This window comes from Labrus bergylta, chromosome 13, assembly GCF_963930695.1.
Source record: "Labrus bergylta chromosome 13, fLabBer1.1, whole genome shotgun sequence".
NCBI classification, from domain to species: domain Eukaryota; kingdom Metazoa; phylum Chordata; class Actinopteri; order Labriformes; family Labridae; genus Labrus; species Labrus bergylta.
The window spans coordinates 6,260,801-6,284,010 of record NC_089207.1 but is presented as its reverse complement, the minus strand read 5'-3'; the positions used below and the strand labels follow the sequence as shown (position 1 = coordinate 6,284,010).

The 23,210-nt window shown below is 39.7% G+C and overlaps 2 protein-coding genes across 2 annotated transcripts in view; both read left to right on the top strand.

Annotated features, from left to right (window-relative positions):
• The first annotated feature begins 1,265 nt into the window (after positions 1-1,265).
• neurod1 (neuronal differentiation 1) lies at positions 1,266-6,215 on the top strand. Its single transcript, XM_020633918.3, has 4 exons — positions 1,266-1,406; positions 3,088-3,350; positions 4,264-4,493; positions 5,225-6,215. Exons 2-4 carry the CDS (start codon positions 3,100-3,102, stop codon positions 5,785-5,787), a joined length of 1,044 nt encoding a protein of 347 aa, XP_020489574.1. The 5' UTR covers positions 1,266-1,406; positions 3,088-3,099; the 3' UTR covers positions 5,788-6,215.
• A 3,341-nt stretch (positions 6,216-9,556) lies between these two features.
• cerkl (ceramide kinase-like) overlaps positions 9,557-23,210 on the top strand; it is a 32,288-nt gene continuing 18,634 nt past the window's right edge. Inside the window, exons 1-3 of the mRNA XM_029277346.2 lie at positions 9,557-9,902; positions 10,970-11,079; positions 16,808-17,038. Coding sequence (XP_029133179.2) covers positions 9,754-9,902; positions 10,970-11,079; positions 16,808-17,038 — 490 coding nt within the window. The 5' untranslated portion in view covers positions 9,557-9,753. The remainder of the gene's footprint in view (positions 9,903-10,969; positions 11,080-16,807; positions 17,039-23,210) is intronic.

The following is a 23,210-nucleotide window of genomic DNA, read 5'->3' as shown; positions in this document are numbered from 1 at the left end:
GATGATGTCACTGTCCACCTGCGACACAGTCAAGGGTCAGACACCATGCGCGGTTTTTGAAAGTCTGTTGATATCCTGAATTCTTCCGATTGTCATCAAATTCCATTCAACTTTAAGAAACAGTAAATTCATTTATCCTACTGCAGCAACATTTTCCTTTGGGGCTTCACGAGGAACACTAAAGTGCCGCAGTCTGTGTATCATTGATTGAGTCTACCGTGTCAGATTTCTCTGCCTCTTTTACTTGGGGGGCCACTGTGCAGGGGTCCAAACAGCAAGAATCATTATCTTCATCACCATCTTCACCTCAAACAACATCTTTTTTCCACATTCAACAACAACAACAACACCTTGACCATCATCATTTTTCATTTTCATGATTCCCACTATCGTCATCTTCAATCATCTTCATCTTAAACATTTCTTATTACCACATTTAGGTAGTCCGGAAAAAGTCAGCAAACACACGCTCATCACTTATTTAGGTGCTGAGTCTTAAAAAAAAAAAAAATCACTGTATGATGCAGAAAGACTCGTATAATGGTCTTTGTGCATCTTTGTGCAAACTCGCTCCCAGAGAAAGGAGTGTTGCGAGTGTTCGTGCATCATAGCCTACATTATTTTCATCATCATCTTCACCACCGCCGCCATCATCATCATCTTTTGCGTCTTTTTATTAGATATCAAAATCTCCATCAGTTTTATCCTAAGTAAGCTATACTCTCATTCTCGTCTTCATTATCAGCCTAATCATCTGCAATATAATCTTCTTCTTCAACCTCCTCCTCCTCCTCCTCCTCCTCCTCATGGTCTTCAGTATCTCAATGATCTTCACCTTTAACATCTTTATCTCACACATCATCATCAACATCTTCTTTTCTGTCTTCAACTAGACTACATAAGGATTAGCACATCCCTGTTCTCAAATAAAACAGAGTGATCATAAACAAGACCATCATAATGATAGGGGCGACAGATGGTCAACTTTCCCCACAAAGAGAGAGAGAGAGAGGGAGAGAGAGAGAGAGAGAGAGAGAGAGAGAGAGGGAGGGAGAGAGAGAGAGAGAGAGAGAGAGAGAGAGGGAGAGAGAGAGAAGTCTTTCGCTGATATAAATGGAAGATTTGTCACGTGATCCCCGGGGCCGTTTTAATGACGTACGCACCATATGGCGCGTGCCGGCGGGAAGGTGGGGCCTGGATATGCTAATTACCTCCCTAACCCTTGTGTGTGTGTGTGTGTGTGTGTGTGTGTGTGTGTGTGTGTGTGATGCTGAGTATAAAACCAGCATCATCCCACATACACACCTCAAAAAATCTCAGAGTGGATCCCGCACAGTCACGCAAGAACACGCACATAGAGCACGCGGGGATGTGTGCAATCTGAGGACGGCATTTTTACACAACAGGTAGGATTTTAACCTCTGATAGTTTACTAACACCGTGGTCAATTTGATTCTTTTTTTTAAGGCTACATATTTACTTATTCAGCCGGGAATGGCTAATTGTAAATCAGTGACTGAATAATTAATTGCATGTTTATTAAATTAATCAGAAAAGCTTCAACGTTTTTTTTAAAGCCCATATTTAATTTTAATCCCCCCCGTGTCTTTTTGCCCTCTGCGTCAGTCATCGTTTCTTTTCTTTCCTTTTTTATTTACTACCAAACGAATTCCCTGAAGTTTCAATTTGTATTTCAATAATATATTTTGATATTTAATTTTTATTTGTTGTTGTTTAATTGTTTTTTTTTTTTGTTTGTTTGTTTCGTCCTTCTTCTTTCTGTTAAATCCGCGCGCCTCCACCTGTCTTACCCCCCACCTGTCTGTCAGTCAGTTCAATTAGGACTCGGACAAGTCAGCGAAACGGGAACTAAAGAAAAACATTATTTGTCAGCAAAGTTTCAATAATCCTATTATAATTATTATATAGGCTACTTATTATCAATATTAGGCGATATCAAAAGCTTTAATACGTTCAACTCACTCATTTAGAAAATGTGTCTTCTTCATTTTTGAGTAAAACATTTTAAACATTTCTCATTTAGGCTAACTCTGCTGCAAGAAACCATTCTCATTATTAATATTATTTATTTATTTAGCCTAAATAATTGAACCGGTTGTTCTACCGGGCGTCTTGTGAAAAGATTTAACGGAGAAAGTCAATTGGCCTTGTTCCACCATTACCAAACGTTTCCCCCTTTCTCTCCGGACAAGCTGTAGGCTGCTCCACATGTGTAGATACTTTTTTGCGACATATTAATGATTTAAAACATTTTAATTCAGAACTAAAGGTCGTCCGTTAAATTTCTGTATTATTTTTGGCCTATATGTTATAAATAGAATTAAGCTTTCAACAGGCAGTACTTTCAATAAGCTATTCTTGTTTCTACAGTCTGAATGCGCAACAGATTGAAGAAGCTGCGTAGGCGACCGTATACTGAGTTTTATTCTTAACAGTAACACAAGATCATTTAACAGATTTATTTCTGAATCAGGTTAATCATTTAATAAATTGAACTTCCTGTATTTTTAAGATTTCATTTTTTATACTATTTTATTTCATGTTCTACTTTAGACAAGAATCGCGGCAGGTGCATTGGATGTTTTTTTTCTTTTATTTTAGTTCCTCCCATATAATTTGAAAGTAAATACAATCACCTACCTTGATTTATTATTACCCCTCGGTATATCGGGTGATTCTGAGTCTGATCTTAATGGACTAAATCTCAAAATATAATGATTTACTTCAATACCGGTATATGTTGTTAAATGAATGAATCAGAACAAAGTTCAGGATGTGAAGTAGTGCAAAATGTTGAAGGCATTTTGAGTCACAAAAAAAGACTAAATGAAAAAGGAAAAAAATTAGATTTTTGAAAAAAGCTTCTTTATATATAATATGAAATGGTCTTGATTGTTGATGCTGATCAAAGCCCACAACAGCAGTTAGAAATGGCTGTTTTCTTAAAGCAGGTCTTGATAGTTAACTTTTCTGTAAATGAGATTTTTCTATACGCATTACAAAAATGTGATGGTGAGCTTCTGCTGTTTTACTGTTTTCTGACTATCTTATTTCTTCTTCTCACAGAGAATCAGCATCATGACCAGGTCTGTGCGGGAGGAACAGGCGTCGGTGGAGTCAGAGGAGCAGCAGGAGCTTCTCAGCGCGGAAGAAGAAGAAGACATAGAGAGAGAAGGAGGAGGAGAAGGGGAGGACGAGGAGGACCACCTCCACCACCTGGAAGACGACGACGAGGAGGACGAGGAAGAAGATGAAGAGGAGGACGGAGAAAACAAACCCAAAAGACGAGGGCCGAAGAAGAAGAAGATGACGAAGGCTCGCATACAGAGGTGAAGAGTTTTATCTTATTTGCTTGGTTTGATTTTAAAAAAAAGTGTTTCAAGATAAAATCCAAATATATGTAAAGATTGTCCTTAAGGTGGCGCTGGAGGGTCAGGGTTCATCCTCTGAGGAGCAGGAGTGTGGTCAACAAATTCAATGGAAATCTGACCCATCAAAAATGTCTTCCACAGCAAAGTATTTAAAGAACTAACATCCCCATAAATCAACAAAACATCCAAACTTCAATTAAAATAGATATGCTAAAATGTTCTTTGATAAATATATTCAAGAAGGAGAGAAAATCTCTGTTTTTTATTTGTTTATTTGTAAGATCTGAGAGTATGCTGAAGTGGGCCTCTACCCATTTACAGTTGGACAAGTAGGCTTCTGTCATCTGTTAATACCACCATGTAGAAAAGTCTTGATGAGTCAGATTTACTTTCCTAAGAAAAAGACTTTATATTATGACTCCTTTCACATTATTTTTTAAGAAAAATTTAAATAAAACTTAAACACATGAACAAAGGACTTGAACAATGGATTATTGTCCCAGTCCTCAACTCTTTCTTCTACTTTTCTATATACAGATGACATCCACAATTGGTGACATTCATTCATTAAGCTTCATATTCATACAATGTAAAACTAAATATGATTTATGTGTGTGTGTATATATATATATATATATATATATAGAATCTAAACTTCTTCCTCGGCTTGGCAGAAAGCTGCACCTGTACTCTCGTGTAAAGATTACCTTTCCGTCCGTAACTGCTCGTCCAAAACATTCAAATCTCTCTAAGTGCTCTCTGACAAAATACAGATGGCTGAATAGAAATGAATAAAAACATTTTATAATTACAATACAGAAACACTAGTTGTTAAAATGTCTAATTATAAATCCACTTTGTGCATCTGCAGGTTTAAAGTTCGTCGGATGAAAGCTAACGCCAGAGAAAGGAACCGCATGCACGGTCTGAACGACGCTCTGGAGAGTCTGCGGAAAGTCGTCCCTTGTTATTCCAAAACGCAGAAACTGTCTAAGATCGAGACGCTCCGTCTCGCCAAGAACTACATCTGGGCCCTGAGCGAGGTCCTTCGCTCCGGGAAGGCACCCGACCTCATGAGCTTCGTCCAGGCTCTCTGCAAAGGTCAGTGTCACCTTATAGGAGCAAACTGAGCTGTGTTAACTAAATCTGAGTTAGTCTGCATAATGTCTGAATGAAATCAAGATAAAGAGGAACATTGTGAGCATGGGGATTCAACCACTGAGAAGCTTCTTTAACTAAATGTCAGCGAAACCTAGTAGTTCCCCCTAGTGTCAAAATTGGAAAGATATCTGGAGCAGTTTTGACCTAAATAGGAACCAATATGTTTTAGTATTAAGAAAATGTAATAGTTTTGGAGGGAAAATTGCCATTATGTGAAAAAAAGACAAAGACAAGTCAAGAGAGCGGCAACCTCCAGTGTTGAAAAAGGAAGCCAATGCTGGAGTGCCAAAAGTGTCAAGGGTCCACTTGAGTCTGGCTGCAGAAGCGCTGGAAGTCACATACACACCCATTCAAAAAATGCCCGTTTTTACAGCAGAAATAAACACAGACATACAGCCTGGTTCAAAACGATGTTTGTCAAGAGGCTCAAGACTTCCCTCATCTCCTGCTCTTAGCATTTTTTAGGTTGATAGGAAGCTAGGTGGAGACAGCATTTCTAGCATGGTGACCGCCATCTTTGTATCAGGTTAGCATGCTAGTATTTGCTAATTAGCAATAAAAAAGAATAGAATAGAATAGAATTACTTTATTGATCCCAAACTGGGAAATTGTGGAAATGAAATAGATTAGATATAATCATTATTGACGTGTTGTTGTCTTTGTGTTCTCAGGTTTGTCTCAGCCGACCACCAACCTGGTTGCAGGCTGCCTGCAGCTGAATCCACGGACGTTCCTACCCGAGCAGACGCCCGACATGCCGGCTCACCTCCCCCCTGCTGGCACTGTCACCTACCCTGGACACTTCTCCTACCAGAGCCCCGGGCTGACGGCCGGCCTGCCCAGCCCGCCCTATGGCACCATGGATCCCTCCCACATCTTCCACCAGGTCAAAGGGCAGCCCTACGGCCCGCTTGAGCCCTTCTTTGATGGCGTCCTGGTGTCGGACGGCCCGGCGTTTGACCCGCCCCTGAGCCCACCGCTCAGCATCAACGGGAACTTCACGTCCTTCAAGCACGAAGCCGTCTCAGCCGCCGAGTACGACAAGAGTTTCTCGTTCAGCGTTCACTATGGAGGAGGAGGAGGAGCGGCAGGTGGACACCCGGCCATCTACGGAGGAGGGTCCAACCCGCGGTGCGCTGAGATGCCGGTGGATGGGATGATGAGCTTTGATGGACACTCACACCATGAGCGGCTGATGAACGCCCAGCTGAACGCCATCTTCCACGACTCCTGAGGGAGAGGAGGATGAAGGACTGAGAGGCTGATGAAGGCAGAGAGACATACAAAGAAACCGTTAGATAGAGAGACAGACAGTTCTGTGTCTATCACTTCAAACCTGTCTTTCTCTGTCTTCTTTTCTGTCTTCATCATGTTACTCCTCGTTAGTATGGTCATAAAAACGATGACGTCATGATGATGTCACATTGATGATATCACCTTCTTTATAGCGCTTCATCCTGCAGGAGACGCTCTCTGAATGTCTCTTTATTATCCATATTATCATTTAAAAAGAATCAATAAGCAATAATCCGGAAGAAAACTATGCAATTTTGTTAAAGTCTGAGCCAAGCTCGGCTGATAATTCCAAATGTTATAAGAATAAAGATTTCTCTATTTTTGGTCAGTGTGCGAGGCAGTGTGGAGCCGGCGTTGGGGCCGAAGTGTTCATGTTGTTCATGTGGTTTTTACTTTTTGCATTTTATAAAGTTCCTGTAGTGTTTCTGTTAACATTTCATGTGACTCTTGTTTATATTTTATAACATAGATGTTTATGAAGGCCTTTCATTAAAGGGAATTCAATGTGATTAAAGTTTGAGACTCCGTTCTTCAGCAACAACACAAAAAAACATCAACAAACAAATCGAGATGACTGTGATTCAGATCGATTTAATCATCTTCAGTCTTGTTTAGTGAGGTTCACTTCATTTAAAACAAGCTCTTCTCACGTTTAAAAAGTATAGTAACACACACACACGCAATAAAACAAATCACATTTTTGCATTCATTTAAACAAATATGGCTCATGTTATATATTATGTTGAGGTGTTCACTCAAAATTTCCCGAATTCTTTTTACATGTTCAAACCAAGGTAAATCAAAAATTGTAATCACAGTTATAATCTTTTTTATTTGGTTCACTGTCTTCCAAGAAACGAAGGGAAATACCAGAGGTGCATCCAAGATGAAGAATCCCATTTCAGAACTGTTTAAATAAGCTTATGTTATGAACGACATAATCTGGATAATTGTGAATGATGAGTTGCATAAATTAGGCATTTTTAAAAAGTATATGAGCACTTTTTTAGTATTTATGTTCGTGCATTTTTTTCCTTTATTTGGATAGGAGTGGATAGAGTAGTAAATCGGGAAGAGAGAGAGCAGGGAGGACATGCAGGAAAGGAGCAACAGGTTGAATTTGAAACCAGGACTATAGCCTGCACACATGACGCGCCTCCTAACCCATCTGGGCCCATCACTTTTTTTAAACATCTAATACACTTCAGATTAAACTGCAATTGAGTATCATCACATTACAACCTCAGGGCTGCAGTAAAACAATGACTAATATGCTCTTGTGAAGTAATTTCATAGTAGATATTGATAATATCTGAACCAGCTCCGAAAATGTCCGCCTTCTGCTTAAACATGATGAGTTTGATATCCCAGAGAATGAATTTTTTTTAAGATTTATTTTTGGGCTTTTTGTGCCTTTAATGGAGAGATAGGACAGTGGATAGAGTCAGAAATCAGGGAGAGAGAGAGAGAGTGGAGAATGACACGCGGGAAATGATCCACAGGCCGGATTCCAACCTGGGCCGCCCGTCTGGAAGTGTACTAACCACTGCGCCAACAGCGCCCCGAGAATGGAGTTTTTGATGCGATAGGACAACAACATAATTTAAAGTGGATTTTAGGCACCGAGAATGATAAACACTTCAGGAGAAAACACATATCTTGTTACAGAGGAAACCCTGTTAACATGTTAACAACATTACCCCACCAACTGAAGGACAAATCCAACATTACTGTGTGTGTGTGTGTGTGTGTGTGTGTGTGTGTGTGTGTGTGTGTGTGTGTGTGTGTGTGTGTGTGTGTGTGTGTGTGTGTGTGTGTGTGTGTGTGTGTGTGTGTGTGAAGGGCACAGATGTTCGTTCTGCAGGCAAGATTTTAATTTATGAAAATGATCTTGTTTATGCATGAGAGCCCCCCTCCAACTACTGTCCTGCTGTGTCTGTGTCTGTGTCTGTGTGTGTGGTGTGTGTGTGTATGTGTGTGTGTGTGTGTGTGTGTGTGTTAGTGTGTGTGTGTAAGTGTGTAAGTGTGTAAGTCAACAGGGACAATATGGTGGCCATATCCCACCATTTAGTCTCCCTGTAAAGTGGAATAATGATAAGTAAAAGTCGGACTCCGGCATAAAGATACATCCTATTCAATCAGAGCAGAAACGATTGCCTGACTATAAATACATGTTAATATCTGAAAGTAAAATATCAATATTTATGAAAGAAGAAAGAAAAACTGCTGTAAACATAATCATAAAATAGAATAGTTTCATAGACAGAGAGAAGGAAAATATGTTGAAATATACATAAACTTGTTATGTTCAAAAGGTGAGTAGGCCAATAAACGTCATGTGGATTTCTGTCTATAGGGAAAGCTCATGTGTGCAGCAGCAGTATCACCACTATTAATTATAGTATTAGCGGTATTCTTACTAATAGAGGTTTTGTTTTTCCGTCTCTTGGCTGATCACAGGGATTATTAATGCAGCTTAAAGTCAGCCATCTGTCATCAACACACACTGCTGTGTTTACGTGTGTGTTTGAGTTGTAGCACTGACCACAGTCAGCGGAACATCCCGTTCTCTGATTGGTTATCAGATGTTGGTTAAAATGATACATGAATGTAGATACCTTTAACAATCAGTGCTCCAGGTATTAACAGTACAGTGGTAGGTTTACCTAATCCGAACATGAGCACATGTTTTGATTTGTAAACAACACTAACCACTTACATTTTGTTGTTGTTAGTCGGGGTATTTAGGAATATTGGACGGTGTCCTTATGAACTTTTGACAGTCTAGCGTCCCAGATTTAGGCTTATAATCCTGAGCTGAGCTAATCAACTCTTGGTTATATTTACCCCATTTGAAGAGATTGAGAAACAGACTAGACATGTTCTCATAGAAAGCTAGAAAAAATGGCCTCCAAGACATTTCAATGAAAGATTTGTTACTGAGTTCAAATGCTCTTTTTCTTTTTTAAAGATTTAGTTTTGGGCTTTTTGGGCCTTTAATGTAGAGATAGGACAGTGGATAGAGATGGAAATCAGGGAGAGGGAGAAGGGAATGACATGCGGGAAAGGAGCCACAGGCTGGATTCGAGCCTGGGCCGCGCACTAACCACTGCGCCACCAGCGCCTCCAAATGCTCCTTTTCAATGCCATTAAAATGCCATGATAAGAGGGATATCTAATCAAATGACATAGCTATTGATATATGCTTTGTTTGAAAAAAAAAAGAAAAAAAAAAGCATTATATGTTTGAAGTGACTCCTGCTGACAGATAGGAAAGAAAAAGTATAGGCCAGTATTTTGGCCAACAGTATTTTGTTGTGACAGAAAGACAATAGTGAAAGAAGTACCAGAGATCTTCACTTTCATTTTTCTTCAGTAGAGTAAAGCATTAAGAAGCAAACACTTTTTTTTTTGCCTATTCAAAAGTTCACACACCTTAAAACGGAAAGCATACCCTAAGTAGGCCAGGGCCTTGTTGCTTAAATAGGCTTAACAATAGGCCTAGTCCTATTTGAATTTGTAATTATATATGTCATAACTATTATCCCCGGGGAAAAGTGAACTAAAATAGCCTAAATCGATAAGAAAAGCTTCAGTAAATGTCCTCAAATAGGCTTTGGTACTCAGTATGTGCGCGCTCCCGCTTGGAAGAAAGGTGTTCACGGGAGCGCGCACATACTGTTGATTAGACTGCCGCGTGCCCGAGCCGTGACTTCCGACAAAGCTGCTACTTGTCACCATAGCGACGATAAACACCGGAAATACACCGTAACCTGCGGACTGTGTGGCGATTAGCCTGCTACAGCATGTTTATCTGTCGAAAAAACTCATAACTGCCGTTGTTTGTTTGTTTGTTTGTTTGTTGGTTGGTTGGTTGGTTGGTTGGTTGACTTAGCGGGTAAAGATGTCGGAGCCCGAAGAGGATGACCTGCAGGAAGAAAGCACAGAGAAGAAGAAGAAGAGAGAAACACGAAGCGTGAAGAAGAAGAAGAAGAAGAAGAGGGACCAAGAAAAGCAGCAGCAGCAGGTGGAGGAGGAGGAAGCTGAGCAGAGGTGAGAGTGAGCCCTGACTGGTTAATAAACTACTGAACAACAGTACTGAGTTTACATTGTGAAACACTATTATCAAATCCTTTATTCAAGTAAAAGTAAACCTATTTAAAAAAGTTCTGCAGTCAAAACTTTTTAAAACAAAATGCAGCTACTATTATTAAGATATCTATGGAAGATAATCAAACTGCATTTCACCAAATAACTTCAGCTTAAAAAAAACATTTTGTTTTGCAAAAAAAAAAAGAAATTGTGAGGTTATTCCATTACAGATGTTATAACTCATGATGGGAGCGATGATTCTGAAGAAATACATCACTGCAGAAGAAAAGGGGGGGCAACAATATCTGACACCATGATAAAATGTGAAATAGAAATCTACAGTTTATGGTTGTTTAAAGTTTTAATTTGTAGATAGTTACGGTCACTTCACATGCAGAGTGTGTGTGTGCCTTCATTTTTGTCTCTTCCCAGATTATTGACACTGACGTCACATGCTTCATGGCCTGAAGGGTCTTTTCTGTTGCTGTTTGGAACATTTATGTTTTTTAAAAAATAAATAAAATGTAAAACACCTTTTACCTAATATTATAATGAAACACATAATCTTTACGTCGCCTCGTTGTTTTTCAAATTTGCGTGAAGAAGCAGGCCTGTGTTTTGATACAGTTTGATAGATGACGATACTTAAATTAAGCTGAAATTCTGATGGATGTTTTTAGGACAAAGTTGGGGAACTTTAAACTGAAGCTTTATTTTTAATTTGCTGTCACAAGGCCCGGGATGTTAGCCTCGTTTTATAGTTGCGGCAGCTGGACCCGCCAAAAAAAACTACTCTAAACATTTTAAAAAACAAACAACTGTATGTTTTGAGGGAAATTCAACCAGACCAATGCTTAATGCAGCTGTATACATTTAGTAGTACATGTAAACTCCTAGAATTGACATCAGCCTCAGATGTACTCTCTTTGTGCTAAATAGCATTATTTAGCATGCTTACTTGCTAAGCAAATTTGATGGTGAATGTGTTTTTGTTTGTGGTTTCCTGACTCTGTTTGTCTGTTTGTCAGTGAGTGCGTTGTGCTGCGTGGGATCTTCAAACTTGGAAAGAAGAGTCATGACGTCCTGCTCACTCCAACCAGACTGACCTGGACCCCCATCACCCCGGAGACCCCCACAGGTCGGTTGCCACAGCTACGGCTTGTCACGATAACAAGTTGTCCTGCTGCTAACAGAGAGACAGGCAGGCAGAGTTTGTGGGCAGCTGGTGCTGTAATGGAGAAGTTTTGTCATGTTGAGACCACCTGAAATATGACATCTGGACGCCACACACACAAACCTGCATGCACGCACGCACACAGACAAACACACACACACACACAGAGTATAATCATAGTAATGAGGTCGTTTATCAGTTCTAGTGATCTCTTTGGGTCTCTGAAACTCAGTTTGATGCTGTTAGCATGTAGCTCAGAGCATCGCTCAGACTTGTTGCCGTAACCGTAAACTCTAAATCTAATTTGTTTGAAAAAGTAGTGTGCATATTTTGGAAGCAATTTACAGTCTTGTGTGTGATGAATTGCTGCCCACCTACACTGAGATAATACTTTTAGTGGATCCTGAAGTTAGGCACTTTGATCAACAGTTTTCTCTGTGTTGTCACTAATTTGAGGTCCCCAGCTATAACTGCTCTGCTTCTAGTACCAGGGGAACCCATTATTGCCAGATCAGTGTTGGCTGAAGGTTTGTAAAGCTGTTCAGTGTGCAGTACAGTTGCTGTATTTTGGTGATTCTCTTCGCTAAAATTAAGAGTTTGACTAATTCTGGATTGTGATTATAACGTTAATGACACAAATCGTCCCCTCAAAAAAATAATCCTAAAAATTAGTCCAGTCAGAATTTTAAGAGCCCTGACGCTAACTCTGTTGTATCAGCAAGTTTCAAGTGGCCACTCAGACATCTGTTATGTTATCAAATTGTTATAAAAAAAGAAGAAGAAAAAGCAGACAGGCACATTCTGAGCCATCATCATGACTATAACCAGCTGATCACTGTTTAACCATGACAGTCATCAACAAGGCAATACTACAAGATGAAAAGTAAAAACATTAATCTGTATTATTTTCCTCATAATAAACCTTTATTTAGAAATTCCCATAGCACATCTGTGTCGCTTTTGTAAGTAATCGATGGACATGTCTATTTTGCTGACTTTAATCAAATTTTATCGTAGCAGATTTTGTGATAACAGCAAATACAACAAATACAGCTTGTCAAAATGTTTGATAAAATATTGTGTCGTGGCCAGACTGTGATTACAGTAACACCCTACTGACCCTTGACCTGTGTGTTAGAACTGATTCAGTCACGACTACTATGTTAATAGTATAGTTGCTCAAATGTGGGGTGCAAATTGGCCACATCTAACAGATGTTAATGTAAACAAAGAAACACACAACTATTGACAGTGTAAACAGAAAGTCAAAACACCATTGCTGTAACTCATACTGAACCTAAACTTGTGTGTGTGTGTTGTTGTGTGTGTGTGTGTGTGTGTGTGTGTGTGTGTGTGTTGTTCAGCACCTTCATGGAATCAATTAATCAGCTCAGAATCACATTAGCAAACAACATAAACTTTTATGTACACCCCTTTTCTTATAAATTCTCTCGAAGCATAACTACCTGGACTGACTGCAGGTGTATCTAACAGCTATGTTTGCTTCTGGCTGCTCTGATCACAGCAGTGATTCATTCTTGCATGATTATTTGCAGAAACAGAACCATGTATATCAAGCTATCTACCTTTTAATAAAACAACTGGAATAAATCCACATTATGCCCAGTTTTTCGATTTTATTGTACAGGGGGAGAGGTGGGTTTTACTTGAGCTGAGTGACAGGTTTAAACAGCATCTGTGACATTGTGCCAATGTTTTTGTATCACTTTGCTTAAGTTGTGGTCTAATTTTGATTATTTGTTAGTGTCCTGTGTTGTGTGTAGTTTTTGGTTGAAATCCTTTCAAGCAGAACCGGCTAGTGGAGCAGGATGAAGGTGTAAACACACTATGCATGTGTGTGTGAGTGTGTATGGTTGAAGCCAATCTGTTTTGCTGAATTTCATCCAAGCTAATGTCATTAAGCCAGCACCGTGTGTGTGTATGTGAGTGTGTGTGTGTGTGTGTGTGTGTTGGCAGTAGTATAGAGCAGTTGGTTCAGCCCATGGGGGGTTATTAGAGTCTCTCAGTGTGAGGAGATTAACGCACACTCACACACAGTCAGCCTGTATCCATGCTGTTTGTGTGTGTGTTGATGAGATATTTCTTTATAAATGGATCAGCTCTTATTGTTTATTTCTACACATGAATGTATTCTGTCTCTCTGTCGGTTAGAGAGGTGACACTACAGCTGTCAAGACAAACAGACAGACTGACGAGTGTTGGTACAGAAACTCTGGTTTCAAACATTAGGTGGTCGGAAATCTCTTCAAATGAAACCTTTATAAGTTATAGGCAGCTCGTTTACAGGGCAATACTGAAGCATTGTGTAGAAAAAATATATATAGGCTTCATGCAAACTGATTTCAAGAAAGTTTACAAGTTTCCTAATTTGACGTAGTCAGCGCTCTCTTAGGTCTTAGATCAGCTTTAAAAAAAATCTTTACGATTGAGGAATAACCGTGTTAGTAAATAACTGATTCTTTGATAGAAATTCAGAGTAAAGGTTTACTTCAGCTTGTAATGTGCATTTCGCTAACATAATGTCAGTCGTCAAGCTTTAGTTCAGTGACCTGCACTACTAATAAATGGTGGAAGTTATAATTACTTGGCAGCAACTCAACCCAGCTTTATTTAAATAACACCTTTCATACATAAAAGCATGTAGCCTGAAATACTGCACAAAAGAACAGCCAGATATAAAATAACAGCAGAATTTGACAGCAATAGATACAATTATAAAAAAAATAGCAAAAAAGCATGCTGAAATTGGTCTGAAAAAGCATTGAAATGTCTGGCTGGTATCTTATTTGTAGTAACAGCAGCTTGAGCTCATGGGTATTGTAGTCAATTGAGTCTGTCAAGCTAAATGACCAATAAAGGAAGATTTCTCAGGAGTGTTACCTGAAACTAGGTGGGTATACTTGTGCTTAAAGCCCGCCTCAGCTCCAGCTCTTAGGTTAAATGAAAGTTAGGTTGAGACAGCATTCCCAGCATGGTGACCGCCACCGGTGTTTGATGAGGCCCCAACCAGCGAGCGAATGTGTGCATCTGCACCCATATTTCAAAAAGTTTGTTTCTTCCTAAACACACAAAAAAAACACACTTGTCTTTCTCATGTTTCTCTGGGTTGAAGACTGAGAATTCCTTCGGACAGTAAAGCATCTTTGGAGATTTTTAGATTGGAAATGTGAAGGAATGATAACTTATAAATCAATTTACATTCAACCTTAAAATCAGAGGAACAGACATGTTTACATGATCAATGTCTTCAGTGACACTGAAGGAGCAGTACAGCACTGCGGCCTGGTGTGTGTGTGTGTGTGTGTGTGTGTGTGTGTGTGTGTGTGTGTGTGTGTGTGTGTGTGTGTGTGTGTGTGTGTGTGTGTGTGTGTGCAAACACTGATCCATAACTCCCCACAGTGAGCCACATGGCCGGGTCACCATGAGACTGGACTGCCACTGTGTGTATGCATGTTCATGTGTGTTCGAGTGTGTGTGTGTGTGTGTGTGTGTTGTGTGGTCGCCTCTACATATTTAACCATTCATTATCTGGGATTCTAGCTGGTCTTTGTGTTTAGAAGAAGAAGCCTGAACGTAGGTCAGGACAATGTCTTTTAAAAAGAAACCTCTACCAATCTATCATGTATAGTGTGTGTGTGTGTGTGTGTGTGTGTGTGTGTGTGTGTGTGTGTGTGTGTGTGTGTGTGTGTGTGTGTGTGTGTGTGTGTGTGTGTGTGTGTGTGTGTGTGTGTGTGTCATGTGTGTCTGCCATGTGTGTGTTGGCACAGCAGTCAGTGGGTGAGGGCATGATGGGAAACTCATCTCCATCTGGAACCAACCAACATGCTACCTGTGACGGGTAACACTGTGTGTGTGTGTGTGTGTGTGTGTGTGTGTGTGTGTGTGTGTGTGTGTGTGTGTGTGTGTGTGTGTGTGTGTGTGTGTGTGTGTGTGTGTGTGTGTGTGTGTGTGTGTGTGTGTGTGTGTGTGTGTGTGTGTGTGTGTGTGTGTGTGTTTTTACAGCGGCACTGCAGGTTCTGTCATCTCATATCAGAGTCATCTTTATTGGGGTGGATATAAAATCCGTCTGTGTTTAATTCAGTTTTATTCACAGACATAGTAATCAGAGGACAAACTGAAGATATCCTTAGATCAGTTTAGAGGCAGTCTGGTAATATGGAGCTGCTACGAGAGTAACAGACAAAAATAAAAACATGTTTTTTTAGTTTTACCGTTGACATGACACAGAAACATCTTAAAGTTAGGACATATAATGAACGTTGGAGAGAAAAGCTTTATCGAAAAAGAAATGCCTTAAAGAATGTGGTTAAATTAAAGATGGACTGCGTACATTTAAACATGCTTGTCTTAGTCTTAATTGAAAATTAGGAAAATATTAAATTGTGATGAATATTCAACTTTATAGCCAAGCCCTATTGTTCCATCTTATCTTAAAATAGTGCTTTTACATGTAATTTAGTTGAGAAATGATCTATTAGATTTGAGAACAACAACATGTAGCTGATTCTGGTAATTCCATGATGAATCATTTCATCTTTTAATGTGTTTTTAGAAGGAACTTTAAAGTTATGACTTGTTTTCGGGACATTTTCTTCAGATATAAAATGAGTAAAATACAATAAAATGCACGAATTGTAAACTTGCTCTCACTGGTGCAAATGAAGGCACATAAACTTCTGCTTGAATTGAAAAGAATCTTTTAACTTCAATTCGTCAACCTTACAGAGTATCTTTACTGACAAACACTTCAGCGTTTAGAGCTAACTCAAACACGCCTCTGTAGTGAAGATGGGTTGCCTGTCTGTCTGTCTGTTTTCCAGCTGAAGATCTGATTTTTAACATGATTTTAGACAAATAACTTTGAATAATTACAATATTAACTGAACACAATGAGCAAAAAGTGAAGTGGCAACAGACGACCATCGTCCCACACACTGTGACCCTGACATATGGACGCTGACTGTCCCGGTGAAAGACGGGCGGGTGGTTTGGGGTTTTTGGTGTTTGATAACAGCAGGAGGGTATTTCACAGAGTGGAGGGGTTAATACGCTATCATCATATAGATCAATTTCCTGTTGATTCTGTCCCCTCTGAGTCGATCAGAGCTGCTTACTGCAGATTCTGGATTATTTTTTAATTTTCTCTGATGGGTAAAATTACCTTAAGGACAGCTTGCGAAGGTTGACACAATTTTGTTGTTTATGGGAAGTGTTATTGAAGCTTTAATGACAGCTATGCTAACTTATGACAAATGTATTACGAAAGGAAACAATTTCACATTTTTCTTAAAAAGAAAAAGGTTCAGATTATGTTTAGCCTATCTTATCATAATGCCTCTAAGCAAGGAGAAACAGCTAGCCTATCTCCATCAGAAAACGATCAACTCCAAAGCTTTCTAATAAACATTGTGGCTCTTTGTATGGACAGTATATACTAAAGATGTAAAAAGATAGCTCAGTAATCAAGCAAGCTCAAATCATACCGCAGCTTTTCAATGTGTCCAGCTTCTGCGGCTAATCGGGAAATAAAGATAGAGACACAAGAATCCAACATGATCTACTTATGCCTAATTACAACTCAGTCTTAATCCTAAAACATACATTTTTGGTAAAGTCAGATGTGTGTTGTGTACAGTTTCCGCGTGTTAAACACCCCCCCCCCTCTCTCTAGGTGAGGTGTGTATGCAACAGCCAGGTCTGGTGCTGCTGGAGGATGTGTTTGCAGTGAAGGTGAAGCGGCGGCGAGCTGCAGGAAAGGAGTCAGGGGGACCAGTCCTCGGCGTGGCTCTCTTCTGCTCCAAGAGGAATGGGAGGAGGCTAGAGGAGGAGGCGCTACACCTTCACAATGCCTCTTCAGAACACACTCACACCTGGTACAACAAACTGAAGGAGCTGCTCACAGGTAACACACACTCATTTAGATGACCATGTAACACATTTCCTTAAAAAATAATTTGATGAAACAGTGCTAAGTGTTGGACAGTTTACCCGGTAGAGCCATTACTATCTTCAGAAGAGTTCTTGAACACATCACTGGCCCTGAAAATATCATGACATTGCTCTTAAAAAATAAATAAATCAAATATTAAGGAAACGTTTGGATACATTAAATACCAACCAAGTTAAATGTAAAACTTTGACAATGAAACCTAAATATATTTACAGACAAATAAACCTGTTGACCTTTGATCCATCCAGAATGTCATCGATGTCATCTTTTGTTAGTGTCTTGACTGAGAGCTGCCTGGCGGAGGAATTGAAATACTGAGCGTTTAAGTTTCCCATATTCTTTCAGTTAACATTCAGAGTCAAAGACCATTCCAGTGGACGCATGTGTTTGTAAAAATCAGGAGTACTGTAATAGCTAAAAATCTATTAAATGATATTTTACCATTTATAGACAATTTAAGATTTAATTTTTACTGTTTACAGCATTTCAACACAAAACACCTTTTGATAACATATATTATCGACGCAAAAGTGCCGTATGCTTCCCCTACAATCATTACATGGCCATGCTTTCTTGCTGTAATTGGGCTGTGGTACTGCAGTTCATTTTGAATGATTTGAAACACTGAGTGGTGTATAGAAAGTCAAACATGTTGGTGCATTTTGATGGATACGGGATATCTGTTTAACTCAAGATTTCTAACTATTGGCCCAGTTTGGAGCCTCCTTCGCCGTCCACAGAGTCTCTATCAGTTTGATAGTTGGATTTGGCTGTGACATAAGACGCTGAGATCCATTGGAAACATGACTCAGTAATTTTATGAGCGTCACACTGTAAGATGATTACACACACTGCTGAGTAATACTGTTATTATCAGCACTAACTTACTAAGTTACGTAGATGGTCACATGTCAATCAGATAGAAAGAAGGATGAATGGAGTGATGAATAGTTTGAAGTGTTAAGTATTCACACAGATGAACCCTCAAGTGATCTGGTATAAACAATAAAGAGAAAGTTGTGAACATCACAGCTGTTATTAAATCTTGAATATCAAACCGTATAAGATGTGTGCTTGCATGTGAATAAAGAAATCAAGGAAATTATCCACATTTCAATCAAAGGTGATATTTTGTTTCTTTTATTAAGAACCAAATGCTCTCAGGGGACATAAATAACTTTATTGGGCAGGAAAAGATTCTGATACAGAAGATTCACTTGTTGGAGCTTGGTGTGAATAAAACTACTGAGAAATATAGGACCTTATATTACTTATGCTTTAGCTGCACCATTAGGTTTAAATTCTTGAGAAACATTGCTTGCAGTATCAACATCAACAACAAATTGTGAAAATGGTACAGTTAACATACCTGCTTAACATTAGCATGTTGGCATTTTGAGCTAGGCGGCATGCTTATATAGCATTTAGCTTAGCTTTGCCTTCTTGCTTTAGATATTTTCCTTCAAACTGTCATATTAAAAGTGCTTTTTTTATGATAGTTGTTGCCATAAGGGGTTTCGTTTTACAGTATCACAATATTAAACTTTGATTTAGAAAAAAAGATTTGTCCAAAGTGACATACATCATTCACTGGCCACCACTGGGGGCAGTTTGGGGTTAAGTGTCTTGCATTAAGACTCTTCAAAATGTGACTGCAGTAGTTGGAGAAAGAAGTTGGCTGACTCTACCACTGGGCCACAGCCACCCCCTTTGTTTGCTAACTAGATCTACCTGGTGGCTTATTTTTACATGAAAATAACTGAAAAAAAGAGCTGCTGGTTTTCCTGCTATGCTCACCCCTCATTGCAGGTCTGTTTTCTAAAACGGTGCTCCAGGGATTTGTGATAGACTCCACAACCTTGTGTAATTTGGAATAAAGTGAAGAAATGTACGTTTATTTTACAGCAATGTCTCTTTGCATATATGACCATTCAGCACTGCAGATTCTGGTTTATGAAACAGTCGTCTTCTCTGCAATCTATGGATGGTACACTGACATCAGTCTTTGCGACATGTTAGCTAGTTGTAAGCGAGATATAGTGCAAGCTGCTCTACTGGTAATTTTTCCTTTTTCTATCAGTCCATTTGTTAATCTGTTTAATGAGGTGAGTCACAGTTACATCAGACAAAAGAGTTAATCTGATTATTCCACCGGAACAAAGTGATACAGATTACACACACACACACACACACACACACACACACACACACACGTTCAGCAGCACAGTTACATCCTGTCAGCAGTGGAATCATGTTGTCTGCAGGAGAGATTAGCTGGAACACTGTCTACACATGCACGTGTGTCCAGTTCACTTTGGTTCAGAATGAAATCCACTCTGCAGAGACTTGAAGCTTTAGCCGATACACACGGCATGGCTATAAAAATTTGGACATACTTACCTTCTAACCACCTCTAAAGGGACTTGATTCAGGCGCCATGAGGATTAATCTGTTGTTATAATTGGTTCACCAATGTCAGCGATTGTATCCATATAAAAGAGATCCTCTCTGTTTCCCTTTGTTATATTCAAGTTAAGGGTTTTATTAGTTTGTCAGGAAAATGTTTTTATTGTCCAGTAGCACACCTTCATACCCCACCCAAACCTCCACTTCCACCTGCACAGGTAATACAAAGGCGGTCAACCCCTCTGACACACCTTGTGTTTTGTACTGGTCCTACCTGGACTTGGTAACTCTGGTGGTTTCAGTTAATCTGTGCTTAAAGTAAGCTTAAATTGTAAATTTAACATTGTTAGTTATTGGCGCTTACAGACTGCAGCGTGTAACGCATGGTGGCGTTATGATGGGACAAAGTCGTTCCACCCCCAATCCGCCGTTGGAGGTAGTGACAAAGACATAATGGGGGAACGAGGTGGGAATATGTAACGTCTGAGCCCTGGAGGCAGAACAGTACATGTGTCTGTGCATGCCTGAGTGTGTGTCTACTTGGACCTCCGCTGTGTGCTCATACTTGTGCTTCTCTTGGTGTTCTTAAAGCAGTGTGAATTTACACAGTGGGACACCAATATTACTCTGTTACAGAGGTAATGCGTAAGTGGAGGTGCGTGATGAAGGCGGAACTTCATTACAGTGCTTGCAGAACCAAAGTCTGCAAGCAGGCCGCGGTTAATATCTGAAGAACTGAGCTGACATTATTCTTGTTTCAAACTTTTCATCACTGTTTTCAAATGTGCTCCAGGGATTTTCTCTCATGCAACCACAAGGGCTTTAGCGAGGTCCTACACAGTCCCAATCAGTGTTCTGGCACACAAAAGGTCTTTGAAAGGAGTTGATTTCAGAGGTCTGAATCCAAAGCTGTAACATCAAACTAGAAAAACTATAGACTTGACATTTTTATCCAATTTCTCAGTGTCATAAATGAATAGCATGTATTATTTTTGTTTGTAAAAATGCTAAATTTAGAGCTGCACTAGTTGATTAATTTATGTTCAAGATAAAATGAATGTAAAGTGTTATATATAATGGGAATGAGGTTAAATAAGTAATAGATCATAGATGATCTAACTCTTGTAAATGCCCCTCTTTATACGTTCCTTCAGCCCTCTGTTTTGACCCTTTGGCCTGGCTTTACTCCCAACGCTCTCATCAGTCATTTGCAGCTGTAGCAGATTGTCATTTTAAACTAAAATATTTATTAACACGGCACCAATCAGCACACAGATGCATTTAGCTGCTAGACTGTAAAATAGTGGAGCATTGAGCAGCTAAAGAGGCCGATATTGTTTTTATAAATGTATTAATTGAATGATTGAATTAGTACATCGCACATGAATCAACCTATTAGCAATACGCGTTAAAGTAAATATGCTGAAATATGCACAATAGCTGAACTCAATTCATAACCCTAAAGCAGGTACTTACAAAATCATGAAACAAATGTTACAAAAATTAGACACCTCAAAGGACAACCGTCAAGACAGCACACAAGACAGTTCAAAAGAAGATTCACAAACTATTTATATTCATTTAATACATTACAATTTACAGACCCAAAAAAGAAAGAGCAAATTTTAAACTTAATAACTTCAGGTACATGACACAAATACAGCTGAAGTGTTAACATGATGCAACATTCACAGTTGCGTTGTTGTTTTTACAGCTTTTGCAGAAAGCAAAAATTCCCTCTGCTTATAGTAAGCAGGCCAAAGCTTGTGTTAGACTCCATTAAGTGTTCCTTTTTTCATCGTTATTCCCACAAAGAAATCAAATTGCGTGAATACGGGTAACTTGTACCTTTGCAAGCACAACTCACTCCCGACAGGATTTTTTAAAATAAAGTTCTGGATGGATGTTGCTGCAGACTGAGGTTCCCAGACGCTGGTTTCCCAGGTGCACAGTGGTGGGCGGTGCCGGCTGACACTTAACTCACAATAGAAATGTTTGAGCGCTTGGTGTATGGATTTAACTCAGCCAAGCACACTTTGCAATTCAGGTTTTCTGTTGGTCCGATGATGTGCGTTCACACAAAAATTGTACAAGATACACATGAATGAGGAGGTCAATGGTCACTCGCATATGCTACCGTCGTCCTGTAACCATGGCATCAGTCTGACATGTTATCGCTGGTCACCTGTCTGTCTGTCCTTCTGTCTGTCCATCAAACCAGATTACACATGAGGCCCTGCAGCAAAGTCACAACTTCATACACACACACACACACACACACACACACACACACATGAATGGCTCACAGGTCGTGTCAGCTCGCATGGTCACACCGCACATCAAACTGTGAGGGCTTTTGTGACTTTACACACCACGACAGAGGACTCTATGTGTGTGTGTGTGTGTGTGTGTGTGTGTGCGCGCGTGTGTGTGGAAGGTAAACACAGTCAGTGGCTCTGCTGCCGTGCGGACATTAAGCCTATTTTCCAGCCAGAGGTCAGCGTGAAAAGTGTATTGTTGTGTGAATTGCAGTGTTGCAGAGCGGGCAGCCTTGCCGCTGCAGACACCATGGCCACTTCTTAACCTCCAGGTCCTAACATTCAGCTGCACAATAATGAGCAGAGAGCAGAAACGTTATGTTTCCAGAGCGTCATTCTGTGCCGTTTGCTGTGCGAAGCAGCTGCAGAACGCTGTGCAGAGATTGAATGGTCGTCTGTGACAAAAGGCGAGCGGTGATGCTGTATAGAGTCTGTTTCCATACATGCAGTCAGACGACGGGATGGATTGACTGGGGTTGTTTAACAGCACAACAGACTGACAGGCTGACGATCATGGAGCTCATGGGACAGCCGCTAGCTGATCTAGCTCAGTCCGTTGTTGTGACTCCTCCCAGCTCAATTGTCTCGTCAATCCGTTGTCAGATTTTTGCTCGCTCACAGAACTGTTAGTTTGAGAAATCGAAATCAGTAAGGTGGCAGTGGTCAGTCGGGTGGTAGTATTTTAATCAACTCTACATCTGCAACGATTAGTTACTTTCCAAGTTGATTAAATGACAAGTAGTAGATATTTTCTTATAACTGATGAATTGTTTTGGTAATTTTTTAAGCAATAATGTCCAACATTTGCTTGTTTTAGCTTCTTAAATGTAAGGGTTTGTTCATTTTTGTGTTGTTGTTGTTAATGAAGAGAACCCAATTACACTGGCCAATAAACAGACAACTCTCAACAGACACAAAGAACAAATTCACATTGCTGTTTAGATTTTAATACTAGGGCTGCACCTGCAACGTTCATCATTAATAAATCTCTCAATTATTTTCCCAGTGAACCATAACGATCTGTCAAATACATAAACATGTATTTATTTTTATTTTAACCTTATCTCTCCAGAGCGTTATTCTGTGCTGTTTGCTGTGTGAAGCAGCTGCAGGACCAGGAAACTATTCTGGTTAAGGTTCAAGTGAGTCCGGGCCAAGACAGCAGAGTAAGAGTTTCAGACAGAGAATAAAGACAGACAATAAACAAATATGACATCAATCAACAAATCAGAAGTGTTAGGCAGATAAACACGTGCGTTGAATAGTCATCATAAGCCCATGAGCCCTAAAATCTACCTTCAAGCACACACCAGTGTCCACCAATGTAAAGTACTATTCTCCCATTAAAAAAAAACATGAAAATAATTCAAACATTAAGATCTGATAAAGAACTGTAATAA

Bases quoted from the DNA above. Each gene is read 5' to 3' on its own strand.
- neurod1 (XM_020633918.3), top strand. From the start codon at position 3,100: ATGACCAGGTCTGTGCGGGAGGAACAGGCGTCGGTGGAGTCAGAGGAG. The intron at 3,351-4,263 runs GTGAAGAGTTTT...GTGCATCTGCAG, and splicing joins ACGAAGGCTCGCATACAGAG to GTTTAAAGTTCGTCGGATGA. The intron at 4,494-5,224 runs GTCAGTGTCACC...TTGTGTTCTCAG, and splicing joins CGTCCAGGCTCTCTGCAAAG to GTTTGTCTCAGCCGACCACC.